This window comes from Pristis pectinata, chromosome 4, assembly GCF_009764475.1.
Source record: "Pristis pectinata isolate sPriPec2 chromosome 4, sPriPec2.1.pri, whole genome shotgun sequence".
NCBI classification, from domain to species: Eukaryota; Metazoa; Chordata; class Chondrichthyes; order Rhinopristiformes; family Pristidae; genus Pristis; species Pristis pectinata.
The window spans coordinates 86491026-86510037 of record NC_067408.1 but is presented as its reverse complement, the minus strand read 5'-3'; the positions used below and the strand labels follow the sequence as shown (position 1 = coordinate 86510037).

General features: G+C 39.8%; 1 protein-coding gene across 1 annotated transcript; it reads left to right on the top strand.

Moving 5' to 3' along the window:
• The first annotated feature begins 4152 nt into the window (after nt 1-4152).
• tiprl (TIP41, TOR signaling pathway regulator-like (S. cerevisiae)) lies at nt 4153-18117 on the top strand. The gene is made up of 8 exons (XM_052014225.1): nt 4153-4387; nt 11458-11577; nt 12252-12431; nt 12746-12842; nt 13902-14033; nt 14812-14907; nt 16570-16632; nt 17284-18117. Exons 1-8 carry the CDS (start codon nt 4308-4310, stop codon nt 17458-17460), a joined length of 945 nt encoding a protein of 314 aa, XP_051870185.1. The 5' UTR covers nt 4153-4307; the 3' UTR covers nt 17461-18117.
• The last annotated feature ends 895 nt before the right edge of the window (nt 18118-19012 follow it).

Genomic DNA, 19012 nt, shown 5'->3' with positions numbered 1-19012 from the left:
TATTCTGTATTGTATATAATGTGAACATTATACCAAATTTCATGGACATTTTCTTAAATTAAAGAAAAAGATAAATTTCCAAGCATAAGGTGCTGTATTGTATTTCTTACTAAAGGTTAGCCAATTATTCTTATGCAGGTTTTAGTTAAAAACTTGCATTTACAGAACATCTTGTTATATCCACTGGACCTACCAAAGCACTTTACACGCAATAAGTTAAGTTTGAAGTGTGGTTCCCGTCATTAAGCAAAACATGTGCAGCAGATTTGTATGCAGTAAAGCCCCAGAAGGTTAGAAGGAAGACTAATTAATCTGTTTTTGTTGTAGTGGTTGAGGCCAGTTAGAACATGAAGTGAACTCCATAACTTCTTTGAAAAGTGCCAAAATAGTTTTCATCTCTACCCAAAAACGGAGACAGACTATTTATAGAAATGAATCTACATTGGAGAATAGTCTGACTTAACCAAAGATTAAAGCTTAGAGATTTAGAGTAAAGGGGCAGATATCCAAGTCACAGAGAAATACTGCATGGAAACAAGCCCTTTAGCCCACCAAGTCTGCCCTGACCATCAAAATTTAAATATTTAAGGAATTTCTTTTACAGGTATACAGAAACTTGCACTTGTGTGGCAAACCACTAAAAAAATGGTACATCATCATTTTGTTTTTATTCAAAAGCCCACCCAATATCAATATTCCCCATTGATTTCTTTGAAATTAAATGAGCATCAAAGAGTTCTACTTACTGTATGTTTCTCTATTAACAAAGTAATAGAACCCTAATGATTGTGCAGAAGTAATAACAGCAATCAGTAAAACCACTGGTGTTCCCTGAAGGGGAACTTCACAGTTTATTTCCTTCCTAATGTAACCAAAGAAGCAAGTAGGAAGAGCTTTGCAGTTATATCGATTTGATTTTGTTTCCCATTGGTGCAGGGAACAATTAGTAAAACTTACATGCATCTCAAAGGTTAACATGAATTCCTTTTTATCAACAGGAAGGGCTCCATTATATCATACTTCTAATGTCAGCTTTACAATGGTATGCTAGCCATGATCTTAACCAACAATTCAACAAGAGGCCCATCTGAGTACAGACTGGAATTAAGCAAAACTGCTTCATCACCCTAATTTTCTCAGTGAAATACTGCACCTTACCTCTACAGTATAAATGAGAAACTGTCCAATCTATGTTACCTTCAATCTAGAAACAAGGTCACTCCAACCTCAGTCATCAAGCTGCGGTGTACAGACAATGTCTGTGTATGCCCACATTCAGAAGCAGAGCTCCAAATCATAGCTGACTCTTTCACTGATGCATACTGAGACAATGGGCCTTACTTTAAACATGTGCAACAAAGGACCTATACAAGCTTTTTCTTCAAAATATCCTTTACTCCAAAAAATCAAAAATATGTAATACAGAACATTCAAGTTAACATTTTCATAGTGAGTCATGTCTTTCTATTACTTAACATTAGTACGTCATCAATTATCATTCATTTAAAACTTAAAGCTATTAGTTCATGAAGCTTTAATTTATATTTCAATTAATATGTACGCAATGACAGGGCAGCCCTAAACTGTGGTCTTTCCCCACAAAGCCCTTGCCACACCCAGCTTCAGCACATCCCTTGGCATATAGTCTTGGATCTTTGAGTGTGCCAGTTTGCAGGACTCAGTCATGGACTACACCTTGCTCTGGAACACTGGTGAATTTAGACATATCAGAGGGTGTTTTTCACTTCATTGATAGTTCCCAGCATAGATGGTTTCACTGTTTGTCCCTGGGGCAGCTCAAACTGGACAGAATCCTGTGTTATGCAGGATCTCTGCATTTCTTCTGAGACCTTCCTGGCAAGGACACATTCTCTAATGAGATGAGCATTGGTCTCGTCCTGCAGCCGTCATGAGGGTGGTGAGTGGTGCAGCCAATATGTCAACCACACATAAAATTTTGATGGAGAGGGCCTTTCTCATCACCAGCCAAGGTCCTCTATGAACCCGTCTCTACTGCAGTCACCCTGCAATACTAAAGGTCCACAACTAGACCCTAGAAAACATGGGCCACTTTCAACATCTTGGAAGCCACTTCTCAACGAAGGCAGCCAATGATGATGAAATTCACCACAGCTTTTATTGCACCAACACAGCCTTTGACCATTTGTGGAAAAGAGTGTATGAAGATCAAGACCTCAGATTTAGCACAAAGATTATGGCCAACCAGACAACAGAGATCCTAGCCCTCCTGTATGCTTCTGAGTCATGGACTACCTACACCAGGCTCCTCAACACACTGGACAGGTCCTACCAAATGAGTCTCTGGAAATTCCTTCAAATTCACAGCCATAACTGAATCAAAGTCAATCAAACTGAATCATAAAGCCCCAGCATTATGGCTCCAAGTACACTCAGTTGGCTTTAATGGGTGGGCCTTATCATCTGTAGAGAAACACACCAGATGCCCTAAGACAGACATTCCACTCTATAATGGCAAGAGACTATCAGGTGGAGAGAGATTACAAGGTGGACAGAGGAAGCTATTTAAGGATGTTCTTCAAAAAGTGAAACATCCCCATCGACTCGTGGTAATTCCTGGCCTATAATTGCACATAATGGAGAAAGAGAATTTGGAATGACATTGAGACCCTCAGGTCCTTTTGCTGGCCTAGTATAAATGGCAGAAGGAGTTTCTCACTCTCCAAACTCCCCAACCACCTGTCCTGTCAATGAAACAGTTAATGCTTCTGGAACCTGTTGTTGACAACAATTATGATAAGAAAACCATCTGTAACCCCACAACATGAGGAATGAGAGTAAGGATAATGGGAGAAGCATTATCTAGAATAGGATGAATATAACTGAGAACTACCACTCACCAAAATTAATTTCACAACTGTCTGTTTTTCTCTTCACACCCTCAAAAAGCCTCTTATTCTCCAAGATTTTTGCCAGATGTCTTCGCTCAGAAGTTTCTGTTTTCCCAGTCGTCATCTAAGTGCCAAAAGTTGAAAGGAACCACAGCAATTAACTCATTTGACCAAACTGTATTTATTTCCACAATAGTACTCACCAGTAACTGCACTAAAAATCCATTCTGCTCACCAGCAACTACCTCTTGGATTTGTACCAGTTAATTTACTTGTTCCAGCTTTCAATTTACTACTCTTATGAGGTACTCCCTAGAATGAGCAGTGAGAAATTGCTCAATATTCATTGCCTGGGGTTATGCTTAAGGTAGCTGCTATCTCAGAGGGGCCAGTTTTGTGTACATTTCTCTTGCAATGTCTGGACGACCCTCAGACGGTATGGAAAGAGCCTCGTTGAATCGGGACCATGGCTACTCCCCTGACACAGCAAAGTATTAGATTGATCGCTGGGATAATGAATTATTTGCGATTTTTTATGGCTTTGCCAGCATTTATTTTCCATCCTTAATGCCCCTGAACTAAGAGGATTTCAGGGGGATCTGAGTGCAACCGTATGGTAGGCACAAGAGACTGCAGTTGCCGGAATCTGGAGCAACGCACAAAACGCTGGAGGAACTCAGCAGGTCCGGCAGCATCCATGGAGGGAAATGGACAGTCGACGTTTCAGATCGAGACCCTTCATCTAGACTAAAAGATGGAAGGGAGATAGCCAGTATAACAAGGTGGACGGACGGTGCGGTGACTATCTCTCCTCCCTCTTTTAGTCTAGATGAAGGGTCTCGACGCATGGCAAAGGGTAAGAGTGTCAGAATTCCTTCCTTGAGGGCATTAATGAACGTCACTTTTTTAAAAACCAAAAAACCCCCAGTAATTTTATGGTCACGATTACTGATGTCATCGTTTTTAATCCATAAATGGTTCATTTCTTGAACCCCCGACTGCCGCAATTGGATTTAAACTCATCTCTCCAGAACAATAAAGCAAAGACAAAATACTACAGATTCTGGATATCTGAAATGAAACAAAATACACTGAATATACACAGCAGCATATGTGGAGAGAGAGTTAACAGGTTAATGACCTTTTTTACGTCTCCGTTTCAACAGTCCTGTTTCTGATCAAATAACAACAATGTTGCCACCCCCTGGATTTTAGCACTGAAACATTTTTACTCGGATTCCGGTCCCACGGACACTTTAAGCAGAAGGACCTCAGTTAATTACTCAATGAGTCTTTCATAATTTCAGTCACAAACAGGAGCAAGCCAACGAGTAAAGTGTTTTAAATGTACTTTCATTTATTTCCTGACGAAGTTGTCCTTTTTTTTGCTGGGACCTTTAATGTGAGAAAGCGGAACTTTCGGTCGGTCTGGGGGTGATGTCGGGCTGGAATTACGGCGGATCCGGCCTGGGGAAAACACGAGATCAGTGGCGGCGCGACGGACCTGAGTGCGAGAGGTGAGGGAGAGGGAATGGAGGGCAAGAGAGAGCGGAGGGTGGTCAAGAGGGATGCAGTTGGGGAGGGGAGGGTGGTCAAGAGGGATGCAATTAGGGAGGTGAGGAGTCCCGAAATCAGGAAGGGAGAATCAAGGGTGAGAGGTTTTAGGGATGGGAGGAGGAATCAGGGAGGGGAGAGGGAGTAGAATAGGAGAGGAGGGGGAATTGAGGAGAGGGAGGAAGCATTGAGGTGTCTGGGAGGAGAGGGAGGGAGCGTAGAGGTGTCAGGGAAAAGTGGGAGGGAATGTGCGGGGATCAGGGAGGGGAAGGGATATGAGGGAGGAGTGGGAAGATTTGGGAGAGTTGAAGGAGTTGTGGTGTGGAAGTAGGAAGGGTGGGAGGGGAGAGCAATAGGAGTGATGGGGAAAAGGAGTGAAAAGATGGGGTGGTGAATAGGTACAGCAGAGAAGAAATGCGAGAGATGATGAGGAATGGGGTATTGAAAGAACAGAGGAGACATAAAGAGATGAGAGTGGCATTAGAAGGGGCAGACATAGCCTAAAGAGAAGAGAAAGCAAACTTCAGAATGATTAAAGAGAATAAGCTACAGTGAGTGAAGCAGTTAACAACAGATTGTGGAATTGAGTATGTGATTTGAAATAAAATGGAGAGCGTGGGGAAAAATTGGAGAGTGTGTGGCATGTAGTAGCTTAGTGTATAGCATTTATGAAGGAACCAGAGCCATAACACCAGGATAATAGCAATGGATATGAGGAGAACAGAAGACAGGTTGTAAATGAGGTGCTGTTCATATGCTGGGGGAATTTTTTTATAAAATTGAAGGCATTCATGGATTTGGGTAAAAAGGCAGCAGTTATTGGATACTACTTGGATGGTGAAGAATCCAGTAGTACCTGGCTTGGGAACAATCTATGCAGAAAGTGGATTTGAATTAACTCTGCTGGCATGGTCACTGGATGTAACGCTGAACCAGAGCTCAGCGTGCAATAAGGTTTTAATGTCCCACTGATGAGCTTTTAGAAGTTTTTGTGAATATACTTAATCTACCTATAAATTACAATGCTGTCACTTAGCATAGCAATCAACTCCCTTATTTTCATTCTTTTGCTGCTTGCCTACATTAAGGGTTAGTTTACAGTGGCCCATTAATCTATCAGCGTGTCTTTGGAATGTCTGAGGAAATGGAGCACATGGCAAAAGCTCGTGGGGGTCACAGGGCAAATGTGCAAACTCCAGACTGGCAACATCCAAGGTCAGAATCAAACCTGAGTCTCTGGAGCTCAGAGACAACACCATTTAAATGCTGTGCCACTGTATCTTTTTATGTAGGACATTAAATTTGCAAACCAAGAACAACAATAACTGCTCTGCCAACACATTAGAGAGAATATAGTGAAAATGACAGACCTTTATCAGTAGTGTTGATGTAATATTTAATGATCAGTTCCTTTATATTTGGACATATCTTTTGATGGCCCAGTGACAGTTGCTTATGGAACAGCCAACACTTAAAAAGGCTTTTCGATTGGACCACATCCTTCTAATCCAGCAGGGGCCTTTGCTGTGATGCTGAACTCTCCTTAGAACTAAATATCCTAGTGGAATCACCCAGTCGTTCAGTGAGCATATGACCCTTGCCACCAGTTATTCAGGCAGTGTCATAGAGTCATAGTCATATAGCATGAAAACAGGCCCTTCGGCCCAACTCATCCATGCCAGCTGTGTTGCCCAGCAAGCTAGTTTCATCTGCCTGCATTTGGCCCATGGCCCTCTAAACCAGTGCTGACATAAGTTGGCATACCTGACCTTGATTCTGACCTTGGATGTTGCCAGTCTGGAGTTTGCACATTTGCCCTGTGACCCCCACGAGCTTTTGCCATGTGCTCCATTTCCTCAGACATTCCAAAGACACGCTTTGGTTAAAATCCTAGCAATGATTAGTTTCATTTTGCTGCCAAAAAGGTAACAAAAGTAATTTTTATTTGAAGCTAAAAGTAGCAAGAGTGCTTTGTGTCCTATCAGCATTGGGCTGGGACAAAGCTTAATTGCCAAGTCTGGGAAAGCAATTGAGCCATTTGGCACTTTGTTTTTCTCTTGGAAGATGCAAGGTATGGCACAGGAATCTGAGGGACCAATTTATCTAACAGTCAATGAGCCTGTGGGTGGGGATGGAAGTCTTGCAAGCTGCCAAGCTGACGGGGCAGAATCAGAAAAGCTGTGGGTTGCTGGAGGCTGGCCTCCTGTCAGGAGATTGCACTTGAGAGCATGGTGGAAGAAACAGTGTGTGGCAACACCCAAACTAAGCATCAGCGAATAGTTTAATGAGGAATAATTGCAGTTTGTCAGAACTCTTCTCATCACTTCAATGATGATTAACCACAGACTTGCAGGGCAGGTAACTAGCTGGCTTTGATTTAGCCTGCTGTTTGTGAGCAGGACACATCTGGGCAAACTTCTACATGGTTGAATAGTTTTTTTTATAACTCTTCTGAAACATCTGAGCTGGAGCTGCCACTAGTGTTCATTGCTGGTATGTTATCTGGTCCTTGCACTCAGTTGTTTGCTTTGGATCACCCAGAGTGAATCATATTGGCTGAAGATTGATTTTTGTGTGAAGGTCGGGATCTCAGAAAGAAGCTGACTTGAATCATCTCCTTGTATGAAGATGGCTGCAAGTGCTCCAGCCTTCTCTTTGGTATTCGTATGGTGAGCTCTGCCATTGTTGAAGATGGGGATGTTCTTGGGCCACCACCTCTTCTCAGCTGTTTTAAATGTCCACCAACATTGACTACATATGGCACAGCTATGGGGCATTGATCTGATCCACAGGTTGTGCAATCACTTAGCTCTGCTATTGTGTTGTTGTTTTCCTGTAAAACAAAGATGGTCTTGTGTTGTAGCTTCATTAGGTTGGAACTTCAGTTTCAGCTACACTTGGTACTGTTATAATCATCCTCTCTATAGAGTCCGGTTGGTGCTTTGGCTTGATGCTAATGAGCTATGAGGTTACAGATTGTGGTGGGATACAATTTCTGCTGTTGATTGAATGCTGCACCTCATTGATGCCCAGTCTGGAATTGCCTGATCTGTGTTATTCTATCCTATTAGTATTGGTTTATTATTGTCACTTGTACCGAGGTACAGTGAAAAATTTGTCTTGCATATCAATCTTACACGTCAGCAGAGTGCATTGAGGTAGTACAGGGTAAAAACAATAACAGAATACAGAGTAAAGTGTCACAGCTACAGGAAGTGCATTGCAGGTAGACAATAAGGTGCAAGATCATACCAAGGTAGATTGTGAGGTCAAGAGTCCACCTCATCGTACAAGAGAACCGTTCAATAGTCTTATTGCAGTGGGATAGAAGCTGTCCTTGAGCCTGGTGGTATGTGCCCTCAGGCTCCTATATCTTCTGCATGATGGGAGAGGAGAGAAGAGAGAATGACCTGGTGGTGGGGTCTTTGATTATGTTGGCTGCTTCACCAAGGCAGCGAGAGGTATAGAAAAGAGTCCATGGTGGGGAGGCTGGTTTCTGTGATTTGCTGGGCCATGTCCGCAACTCTCTGCAGTTTCTTGCGGTCCTGGGCAGAGCAGTTGCCATACCAAGTCGTGATGCATCCAGATAGGATGCTTTCTGTGGTGCATTGATAAAAGTTGGTGAGTGTCAAAGGGGATGTGCCAAATTTCTTTAGGCTCCTGAGGAAGTAGAGGCGCTGGTGAGCTTTCTTGGCTGTGGCGTCTATGTGGTTGGACCAGGACAGGCTATTGATGATGTTCACTCCCAGGATCTTGAAGCTCTCAACCCTCTCGACCTCGGCATCGTTGATGTAGACAGGTGTATGTACACCTCCCCCTTTCCTGAAGTCAATGACCAGCTCTTTTGTTGACATTGAGGGAAAGGTTGTTGTCATGACACCATGTCACTAAGCTCTCCATCTCCTTCCTGTGCTCTGACTCATCATTATTTGAGATTCAGCTCACTACGGTGGTATCATCTACAAACTCGTAGATGGAGTTAGAGCAGAATCTGGCCATGCAGTTATGAGTATATAGGGAGTAGAGGGCTGAGGACGCAGCCTTGTGTGGCACCAGTGTTGAGAATAATCGTGCCAGAGGTGTCGCTGCCTATTATCCTCACTGATTGCGGTCTGTTGGTCAGAAAGTCAAGGATCCAGTTGCAGAGCGGGGTGTTGAGTCCCAGGTCTCAGAGTTTGGTGATGAGTTTGCTTGGAATTATAGTATTGAAGGCGGAGCCATAGTCAATAAACAATAGTCTAACGGAGGTGTCTTTACTGTCCAGATGCTCCAGAGATGAGTGTAGGGCCAGGGAGACGGTGTCCACTGTAGACCAGTTCCGGCGGTAGGCGAATTGCAGTGGGTCGAGGTTTACTGGGAGGCTGGAGTTAATGTGTGCCATGACCAGCCTCTTGAAGCACTTCATGATGGTGGATGTCAGAGCCACTGGTCAGTAGTCTTTAAGGCATGTTACCTTGTTTTTCTTAGGTACCAGGATGATAGTGGCCTTAAAACAGGTGGGAACCTGAAATTGAAGCAGGGAGAGGTTAGATATTTCTGCAAATACCCCCACCAGCTGATCAGCACAATATCTGAGGACACGGCCAGGGACACCATCTGGGCCAGATGTTTTCCTCGGGTTCACTCTGGAAGACTGATCTTGCGTGCTCAACGGTGACCATGGGTCCAGTTGCATTGGAGACTGTCAGGGTGGGTGGTGACAAACCAATTCCTTTCTGTTCAAAATGTGCGTAGGATGCGTTAAGCTCATCAGGAAGGGATGCGCTGTTGTTGACTATGCTGCCCGACTTTGTTTTGTAGCCCGTTACAGCATGTAAGCCCTGCCACAACTGACAGCTGGTCTGGGACTCTTATTTTGAACTGGTATTGTCTCTTGGCATCTCTAATAGCTTTACGGAGGTCGTATCTTGATTTCTTGTAAAGGTCAGGGTCACCTGATTGGAATGCAGCAGTCCTCGGCTTCAGTAAGGAGTGGGTCTCCTGGTTCATCCATGGTTTCTGGTTTGGGAACACCTGTATTGTCGTCTTGATACACAGTCCTCAACACACTTGCTGATAAAGTCCGTGATGGTAATGACATACTCATCAAGGCTAGCAGCTGAATCTTTGAACATGGACCAGTCCACTGACTCAAAGCAGTCACACAGAAGCTCATCTGTCTCCTCAGACCAGCACTGCACTACTCTCTGTACTGGATGCTCCCGTTTCAGTTTCTGTTTGTATGCAAGGAGAAGGAGCACAGCCTGGTGGTCTGATTTTCCAAAGTGAGGGCGAGGGGTGGCTTGGAAGGTATCTTTGGTTATATAGCAATGGGCAAGGGTGTTAGGGTCCCTGGTGGAATAGGAGATGTGCTGGTAGTACTTTGGTAACACACTCTTGAGGTTGGCCTGGTTGAAGTCAGGGTATCCTATTTCAAGGCTGTTGACCACAGAGTTCATTGAGTGCAGTCTTCATGTCCGTCTGGGGTGGGATGTAGACTGCCATCAGGACAGCTGAAGTGAACTCCCATGGCAGGTAGTATAGTCGACACTTCACCGTTGGACATTCCAGGTTGGGTGAGCAGGAGCGTGCCAGGCCGTAATGTCTGCGCACCACGAATTATTAAGAAGCAGACCCCTCCGCCTCTAACTTTGCCTGAGGATGCTGTATGGTCCATTTGGTGGATTGAGAAGCCCTCTGGTTGTATGGCACAGTCAGGTGAAGCAGGTGTAAGCCACATTTCGGTGAGACATTGCACACAGCAGTCCCTCAGTTCTTTTTGGTAGGTCAGTCTTGCCTTTAGTTATCAAATTTGTTCTCAATGGCCTGGACATTAGCTCGTAGCTTGCTGGAGAGGGGGAATCTTGTATCCATGCTGTTTCAGCCTCACCTGCAGCCCGGCCCTCTTACCATGCTTCCAAGGTAAGTGGCTGTGATTCGTCAGTCGTGGCGTGGAGCCACCTGGTGATTACTTAAGGGCAAACCTGGAAGACCTGGAGCAGATTCACCTGGACTGGAAGGTAAGTGATTTCTGGGCAGACTTTGAAGACCTGGAGCAGATTCACCTGGATTGGAAGGTAAGTGACTGCTTGTGAACAGACTTGGAAGACCTGGAGCACTACGCAACACAATGGAGGGTGCCCATACTGTGACTTTAGGAATCAATGGTGATCACACCTGGCAATGTTATCATGGATGTATGCATCAGCAACAGGTAGTGTGGGGACAAGGTGAAGTATGCTCATCCTTTGTGTTGGCTGGCTCACCACTTTCTGCAAACTCAATCCTTTTGGACACAGTGGGTGATGGTGCTTCAGAGCCACTGTTGGTGATAGATGTTAAAGTCCCCTGCACTGTTTATGTCCTTGGTACTTTCAATGCTTCTTTCAAGTGTTGTGTAATATGGAGGAATTTTGATTCTTCAAGTGAGGGAGGGCAGTAAGTGGTAATCTATAGTTTTCCTTGTCCCAATTTGAACAAAGAGCAGGAGACGAGGAGATGGTTAGAATCATTGTTTTTCCTTTTGGGATTACTTTAGATAAAGTTAAAGTGCGCTTTTGTTTTGATATTTTCATACAATTCATATCGATCTCATCTCAAGAGATCTATTTAAACATGAGGATGATTATTTTAAAATTGAGTCCAGTTGTTTATTTTAAACAATGGTTTATGCCTTTTGCTTCCACCTAGTTCCAAATGATAGTGGTATTTCTTGGAATTAGAGAGAGGACAGTCTGAAATTACATTTTTGGAGTTTTCGGGTCGAGTACTTACAGAGACTGATGCTGGTGTACTCAGGAAGTTGAAGTCCTTTGCCCAAACAGCTTCTTCATTCAGCTATCGGAAAAGAAGCTCTGCAAAACCCAGTAAAGTCAGGTTGAATTAATTTTACATCAAACTTATTTTAGTACGCTTACAAGAATCTTCCTTATCTCAATGTCCATTGCTGTAATCACATAATAGGTATATTAGTACAGAATTTATTGATTGCATTATAATTTTACATGTATAATTGAGATAACTCATAGTAGTTACTGTGGATTTTTTATTTTAGCTGGCACTTGACCATTATGACAACACAAAGTTTCAAGAACAGCAAGCAAGAGTTTAACTTTGGACCATGGAAGCTCACTGCCAACAAAAGTCATATTATGAAATCAAAGGATATTGAAAAGTATGAAATGAGTACCTTTTTTTTTAAACTGTATCGATTTGTTATGTTTAAAGTATTTTAATATCCTGGATCGGCATATTCAAGTATTGATGAATGTAGTGCGTATTCATCTGCCGTTTTCAAGAAATCTATAAACTTGTCCACATTGATAAATGACCATTATTTTCTATTGCCTTTATTTTCCATGCTTGCTGGTATGTGCTAAAATTTGAATTCAACTCCAGAACAACTGGACTTGACCTCCTGTACATTAAATCTGTCCTTTGGATACTTTAATGACCTGATTGACAAGGTTGGAATTAATTTAACCTTGTTTGATTAAGTTGCTTATACTTGCTATAACCTTTTGTCAATTCTTGTAAGTTTACTGTTTTGGCCATTGTAGATGAAGAATAGTGGAATATGAGTAGAATAAAACGTAAAATTAAACTTGCACAGAAGTTGTGTTTAGCCATCATTTTGGTGAATTTAGTCAAATCTTTTTATATACTTAATGAAATTCATGTTAAGAGAAGCAGATCAGTCTGAGTCCATGGGATTTTTAAATTAATTTATACTCAACTGCAAAACTAATTCTCCCCACTAATTGTGAGTTTGTATGGACCTTTGAACTTGTGTGAATACATTTTAATGATGCAGCTTTTCATAATATAATCTGAATGATTAACCAACAGGTTAGCTGAGGAAATGAAGATGCATTCCCTTCCGGAGATGTTGTTTGGTGATAATGTTTTAAAGGTTCAACATGCTGGTGGATTTGGCATTGTATTTAATGCAACAGATGCCTTAAGGACAGTGGATAATGGGCATGGTACAGTTAAGGTAGCCTGTGCAGAGGCATGGCAGGAGAGCAGGTGAGGAAATACTGTAAGTGTTACAGCTGTCCTTTTGTTCAGAAGGTGAGTTTGTTTTTGGCAGTATGATGATTGCTCATTTTTTGTTTGATTAAATACAGCTGAATTTACATTTGGAGTTTCTGATTACTTTTCAGGCATTAAAACAAGCACTTGATTTTAATTTTATTAATGAGAAATTTAACTAAGAAATTATATTGTGGACTTTATGATCATTCTGATTTTCAGAAGGGATATCATTTTGAATTTTGACTTTTTTGAATGATTGATAGTTTTTGCATTATTTTGAAACAACATAAATATTTTAATCTTAGGGCTGACTCTGAACACTCAAAGGTTGTTAAACCTTATGATTGGACATTTACCACAAACTATAAAGGAACATTACTTGGTGACAATTTAAAGTTAAAGGTAAGTTGTTAACTTCAACCCCCTTATTATGTCACTGATGTTTAAGACTGTTCCCTTGTTAGATGAGTACACTTGGTAAAATAAGCAGCTTTTGCCAGTGTCACTTAATGTGATGCTAAGATAATGATGAAAGACCATCAACCTGAAATGTTAATTTTTTTCCCTTTCCGCAGATGCTGCCTTACCTGCTGTTTTGCCGGTATTTTCTGTTTTGATTTCTACTTTAACTGCCTTACTCCTTGGCCCTTCATATTTCTCGTCTTTACAAAATACAAAATTATTTTCCACATGATACTCAGTATCACAGTAATGGAAAGAGAATCCATTTTATGTGGTACCTACTGCTACTCCATACCATAGCTATTGGAAACTATATGAAACTGAACAAAATTGTTCACTGCCATGCTGTCATTTTTGATCGAGATGAGCTTTAGACTATGCATTCAGGCTACCACCTATTCTGTCAATTTCTACCTCCAAATCACTGTTTGATTCTTCCTTGTATCAGGTTATCTGCGGAAACCTGAGTATCAGTTAAATGGAGCAGCCAGTCCTGATGCAGGGTCTTAACCCAAAATGTCAACTATTCCATTGCCTCTACAGATGCTACTTCTACCTGCTGAGTTCCTCCAGCAGTTTGTTTTTTAAGGTTCCAGCATCTGCAGTCTCTTGCATCTTTAAACTTTCCTGATATCCTGTTAACCCATTCACAATGTGATTGGTGACTTGCATTGATTTCTGATCAAACCTTCAGGCTTCTTGAATTTAATCTTTCTACCTTGGTGCCTGTGCTTTCAGCTGCCAAGGCCCCAAACTCTGGTATTACCTCCCCACTGCTTTCCTTCTGTCAGACGTTCCTTGAAATCTATCTTTTTGAACACACTTTTGGCCATTTGTCCTAATTTCTCCTTAACTGTGTGGTGTCAAATTTTGTTTATTTCTTTTGAGAAGCACCTTACAATGTTTTGTAAGTTAAAGGTGCTACGTAAATGTAACATGTTAAACAATCAATCATCATTCTTTAGTTGGATGAATGGTATACATTCATCTCTTTTGTAGGTCACTCCCACAACTGAACGCATTGATTTGGAGAAATTGAAAGCAAGAGAGCAAATCATGTATTTTGAAGAAGTTTTGTTGTTTGAAGATGAACTTCATGATCATGGTGTTTCCATGTTGAGTGTAAAAGTGGTAAGATGTATTATATGAGTTTCCTTTTGAGGAAAAAAAATGCTAATCATCCCTTATGCAAAGAAAGCTGAAAATAGAATTGTTGCTTATTCTGCAAAGAGCACCAGAACAATGAAATCTATTTATTAACTGCTAATGATTTTTGTTATGCTTCTTTATGGGTAGAAATCATTTTATATCATGTCCATAAACCATATGGTGTTGGTGTTAACTAGCTTGAGGCTTCTTAATAATTTTAATTGTCCTTTAGTATGACTAAGTTTTTGCAGCCATGCCTTTTATTTATGATGCTAAGAATCGTTATGCTTTTCAACAACTTTGTCAACTTGTTCTCTCAAGTTTCTGTGTATGGTATTTTCCCAATTAATTATTAAGATATCTTTATCCTGTTGAAACAAAATCTAGTTGCAACAATTAGACCAGTTAAAGATGCACTTTTTAAAAAGTTCTGTTTAGAAGAAAATAGGGAGACAAGATTGTTTTGAAGAAAATAGGGAGACAAGACTGTTCAGGCAGTTTATTCTGCAGTTAAAAAAATTGATACGGTTCACCTTGTGTTCATATGTTTAAAGGGTGTCATATATTCTCTGCTGGTAATTTTTTTTATTGAAATACCTTTTAATTTTGTTACAAAACACATTTTCTGTGGATTTTTTGCAAAACTATAAATCAAATATGTAAAATAAATATGAAATTGCTCAGTAAGTTCTTGTGGCTTAGAAAATTGGGATTGATGTGTGTAGTACAATTGATCAATTAATTCATCTTTCTCTTCCAGAGAGTGATGCCATCTAGTTTCTTTGTTTTGTTGAGGTTTTTCTTGAGAGTTGATGGTGTACTCATTCGGACAAATGACACGAGAGTTTATCATGAGGTAAGAATGGATAAATAACTTTGTTTCACTCATCTACTTCAGTAGTATAATAGTATTAAAATTAAGGAATTCACGAACTTCTGATTAGTTACCTTAATGCATTTAGACTGCAATTTTAAGTTTGTAATATGCAAACCTGTCACTCATTCTTAATGATAAGATCTTTATTAGTCACATGTACATCGAAACGCACAGTGAAATACATCTTTCTGCGTAGAGTGTTCTGGGGCCAGCCCACAAGTGTCGCCACGCTTCCGGCGCCAACATAGCATGCCCACAACTTCCTAACTCATACGTTTTTGGAATGTGGGAGGAAACTGGAGCACCCGGAGGAAACCCACACAGACATAGGGAGAACATACAAACACCTTACAGACAGTGGCCGAAATTGAACCCGGGACGCTGGCACTGTAAAGCGTTACACTAACCTCTATTATACTTCATGGATTGCCCATTAGGAAGTATCATTGGGACATATATATTTTAATCAGATCATCACTGAATGTCCCCATAACTATTTTAACTTGGTACACTTTCTTCTATTTTTCACAGAATATTTGGTTATTTTCAGCTTTGGATTGGATAGTTATATGTTGCTGATACATTATTTTTGTATCATCACCTAGCACCACTTCTCAATTGGATGCAAAAAAATTCCCATGGTATTTTTGAAGAAGATCAGGGCAGTTATCCCAGTGTCTTAACTGTTGTTCCTAAATCAACTACATTAAAACAGATCATCTGGTTGTTATCACATTGGTGTTTGTGGGAACTTGCTATGCATAATAAAAATAACTGTTTCCTTTATTTAAATACCTAATTGTCTAGTTTTGGAGCTGAAACTATCTTCCTCAGTCACTTAATTGATTTGGGCTATAATTTTGTTTTACGTCCTACTCTGCCATAAGGTCTTGCCATGGGTAAGATTGGTCTTTTGCAAGAGGTACATGATATTTTTGGCATTTTTATTGCATGCTCTGAGAGGTCTTCTATTTTACTTTTAAAAATGTGACTTTTTAAGATAGTACTTTTTGTTTAGCTCTTCAGTGTTTTTAATCTTGAGTTCACCATTATCTGAAATCCCTGGTTAGAGTAGTGACAAAGAAATGTGTGAGATCATTTGAAAAAATTGAAATGGTTGAATAATGTAGGTTTGATCAGTATAGATAAATTAGGGTGGGCTTAATAGTCTTTATTTATTATTGTCTCAAGATTTTCAAAAAGTAGTTTATATTACTTTGAGAAAATTTAAGTAGTATTTTCCAGTTTTCAAATTCCAGGATATTTCTAACTCATCATTGAACTCAAAATACAAAATAAAGTGTTTGAGATGCTGAACATTTGGAAGAAAAGCAGAATATTTTAGGAATACTCGATTTGCTGTGCAGAAGGAAAAATGTTGATGGTCCAGGCATAATATTTTCATAAGAAATCACAACTCCCATGCTTTGTACCTCAGTTTTAATAACAATTGGAAAAGAATACATGATTTAAAAAAAAAGAGGATTTAAGCATTGGAGTCTTTTGCAGTTTAAAAAGAAACCAGCCTCTTCTAAATTGCAAAAACTCAATATAAAGTTTAAAAAGTAAAGAATTATAAAAGCTTGTTGCATTTTTTAAATAAAGAATATTAGTTACTTAAACCCATTTTCTATTTCTTAGGCTGACAAAAACTACCTTCTTTCTGAGTACAGCTCCCGGGAAAGTTATATTTCAGCTCTTCAGGTAACTTTTCAAATATTTGGGATTTGGAATGGAATAACCCATGAATTGGTAGACAGTTGGCAATGCATCAGTAAATTACAAAATTGTTTTCATTTTCTGCTTTGGTTATTCTGAAATGTAAGTCTGGATTGTTAAATTCATCTTCAAAAGCAGACTTTGAGGGAATTGAATTAATTTCACCCCCCCACCCCCAGTTTTAAGCAGTAATCTGGTAATCCTCCTGTAAAAGATACATCTGCAAGTGAATTGTGAAAACCTTTTACACAGCATTCATATTTTGACAAAGAGCACCATGAAGTGCACATGTAAACCTGCTGTTGAATAAGTTCTTTGTAGTTAAGAACTAATGAATATTTTGTGGTCTGTACAGCTTTCTGTACCTTTTAAAACTTGGGTCAATTAAATACCCATTATAAATTGACCCTAAAATTAAGATGTGCAGCAATAACACATGAATGCTTAGCCCTTTAGTATGGAATTCAACTTTGTAATTTGTGTAGATGTATTAATCCATTTAGTCCAAACTGGATTAATGAATATATTATGTGTTCATATGTTAGCATCCCATAGTGTACTTTCAGCATTTTGGATGGGGTTGGTGGGACATTCTATAGATTGCTCTCCAGACATAAATAATAAATTTTTTTTCAGAATGTTCCACAATATCTTTTCACTGATCCGAACGAGATCTCGCAGTATTTACCTCTAAAACAGCTGATCTGTGAGAAATTGGAATTCCCTGAAGGCATGGACAACAATACCGTATTTGGAAATACGCAGATCTGTGTTAATTCTGATGTGACTGACAGAGAATCAAGACAAACGTGATATTCTGCTATGGGAAGAAGAAAAAGTTTCTAAATGGTAGACTAGTATAATCCTTTTGATTTATTTTAGTAACAGTCAATATACTTTTGGGGAACTACTACAATAAATTTTGTCTTGTAAAAAGCAGCAGCTATCATTTTAATAGCTGTAAAGAAGAATTTATTAAAGGCAGAATTTATTAACTGGATTGATTGGCAATTCAGGCTTGTTACAGTAGAAGCCAAAGTACAGTCAGCAGTGCAGCTTTCAGTCTGATTTTTAATGTGCTGGCTTATTGTTGTTTCTATTTGTTTTGCCAGTGAAATCTTGAATCAATTTGAGCTCTGAAAAAGTGGATGAGATTTATAACTGGTCATTGTAATTAAGGATAAAATTAGTAGATATACTAAAGGTAGACTTAAACTGCACCATTTATGATGTTCTGGAATGTGCATAGAGCTGTGCCACAACATTTGTTCCTGTCTTGCACTCAAATTGCAGTAAGTTACAGCATTTGCCCATACAAATCAACATTACAGGAAGTCATTTGCTGCAAGTTACATTTGTGCAGTTTAGTATTGATGACCAGTCATTATAAACCAATAATGGATATCTCTAAAACTGTGGAACTGCATAAACTATGTAATTTAAATAAAGATTGATTTCTGAATAACTCTATTCTTGAGGTGACCTGAGGTTGTTTGACTTGCAACCAAGACTGATATTGCAGAATTTTTTGCATTAACCACATTAATATTTATGGAAGTAAACTAACAGTTTGTTCCAACATTTCGGGTGCATTAAGTTGACCAAGGGCAGTACAACACAGGAAAACCATGGATATTTAGATCATAAAGAAGGCCATTTGGCCCATCAACTCTTTGCAAAATATAGACTCTAAATTAATTCCATTTCCCAGCTCTTGATCCATTTTCTTGCTAGTTATGGCTCTTCAACTGCTCATCCAGATATTTCATGAATATTGTAAATGTTGCTGCCTTCCTTTAAAGCAATTGAACAAAATGCAAAAGTGTATTTTAGAAATTAGTGCTTGAAGTTCAGAACTTGTTTAAAGCTTGAATAATAAATTCTAAGGAAATAAAAGAAGGCATCAAGCTAAAAGCTCATGCATACAATGTCGCTAAGAGTAGTGGGAAACTGGAAGATTGGGAAAACGTTTAAAAAAATGAAGAACAACTAAGCAAGCAATAAGGAAAGGGAAGATGGATTATGAAAGTAAATTAGCACAAAATATAAAAACAGATAGTGAACGATTTTATAATTATATGAAGTGGAAAAGGGTGACTAAAGTGAACATAGGTCCCTTGGAAGATGAGAAGGGGAATTAATAATGTAATGTGGAAATGGCCAAAGCCTTAAACGACAATTTTATGTCCACCTTCATGGTGGAGGATATGTCTAACATGCCAAATAGAGATGTTATAGATGCGATGGGAGGTGAGGAACTCGATACAATTGCTGTCACTAAAGAGGTAGTGATGAGCAAACTAGTGGGCCTAAAGGTAGACAAGTCCCCTGGTCCTGATGGGATGCATCCTGGGGTACTGAAAGA